Source organism: Pundamilia nyererei, unplaced genomic scaffold, assembly GCF_000239375.1.
Source record: "Pundamilia nyererei isolate P.nyererei 1_Seehausen unplaced genomic scaffold, PunNye1.0 scaffold00077, whole genome shotgun sequence".
Lineage (NCBI taxonomy): Eukaryota > Metazoa > Chordata > Actinopteri > Cichliformes > Cichlidae > Pundamilia > Pundamilia nyererei.
Window position 1 is genome coordinate 2412281 of NW_005187478.1, and position 1524 is coordinate 2413804.

General features: G+C 43.2%; 1 protein-coding gene across 1 annotated transcript in view; it reads left to right on the forward strand.

Annotated features, from left to right (window-relative positions):
• The first annotated feature begins 347 nt into the window (after nucleotides 1-347).
• The window catches only part of cryz (crystallin, zeta (quinone reductase)), a 21499-nt gene continuing 20322 nt past the window's right edge, over nucleotides 348-1524 (forward strand). Inside the window, exon 1 of the mRNA XM_005737593.1 lies at nucleotides 348-573. Within this exon, the coding sequence (XP_005737650.1) occupies nucleotides 466-573 (108 nt within the window). The 5' untranslated portion in view covers nucleotides 348-465. The remainder of the gene's footprint in view (nucleotides 574-1524) is intronic.

The following is a 1524-nucleotide window of genomic DNA, read 5'->3' on the forward strand; positions in this document are numbered from 1 at the left end:
GTAAATGTTCCTGACACACATACAACACAGATGAATGCCACATTAAGAACTGGACTTAGTGTGCTGACGTGCACTGAAATTAGTGGAAAAGGATCCAGCTAACAACTGTGATCAGTGTCGAGTATCAGACAGACTTTGCATAATAATTCCAGTGTGATGTGTAAATATTGTGTTGTATTAAAAAAAAAAAGTACTGCTAAATGTAACACATAATACTTGTGCAGCTGTGCTGGAGTATCCCACAGAATTACAAAGTAAAAGCCGTGTGCGCTCAGTGTTGGCCTGGACTGCAGATGTAGTCGACGGAGCACTTCCCCAGCCGCACAGGAGAGGGCGACAATACAGAAAACCTTCAACAAATGCCCCAAAACGTAGAAGAAGCAGCGCAATTTGACGCAGTGTGGAAGTCCTGAAGAGTACGACGTCCGAGTTTCAAGGCTGATTTATCTGAACGCATGTGCGGGCATGTCAGGCAGCAGGTTGATGAGAGCCATTAGAGTGAGTGAGTTCGGAGCTCCGTCAGTCCTCAGACTGCGCTCTGACGTGACTGTCCCTCAGCCCGGGCGCACACAGGTGAGATCCACGCAGCTGGACTACTCCGTGCAAAGGGCACACAGCAGCAGCTGCACGTCACAGTAAAATCACGCGTGATGTTTGAAACACACTCACTGATAATGCTTATGATCTGCGTATAGAGTTTCATGAAATCATAAACCTGCATTACGGTGTGTTTGATTTTGGTGCTTGGCCTTCTGCATTACTTCTTTATTGTCTGATCATTTCCTGATAACATTTAAATTTACAGCAATTGATTACAGAGCAGTGGGGAGTAGATTTCATCACAGTGGACGTCTTTCTGAATGTGCTGCAACTAAGTTTAAGAATATAATCCACCCACTGACCGTCTTCAATGCCCTGTACCAACACACAGCAGAGCCGCTACTCCAACAGAGGTTGATTATCTTGTTAATAATTTAACCTCACTATGAGTGACTCTGGATACTGTAGCTCCTGTAGGCCTCAAATCAGAAGTTCTTGACTCCCTGGTATAATTCTCAAACACGTAGCCTAAAGCAAATAACTCGTAAGCTGGAGAGGAAGTGGTGTATCACACATTTAGAAGATCATCATTTAGCCTGGAGAAATAGTTTGCTGCTTTGTAAGAAAGCCCTGCTACTGCTAAGCAGAAGACACCAAACTTGTGTTTTATCTGGCTTCACAAATTTATCTGTTCATGAAGCCAGATAACACACACCAATTAGTTAAACTGCAGGAATGTCTTAAAGACGTAAAGACCTGGATGACCGCTAACTTTCTGCTTCTTAATTCAGATCAAACTGAGGTTATTGTACTCGGCCCTGAAAATCTTAGAAATATGGTATCTAAGCAGATTCTTACTCTGGATGGCATTACCTTGGCCTCCAGTAACACAGTGAGGAACCTTGGAGTCATTTTTGACCAGGACATGTCCTTCAATGCACATATTAAACAAATATGTAAGACTGCTTTCTTCCATTTTCACAA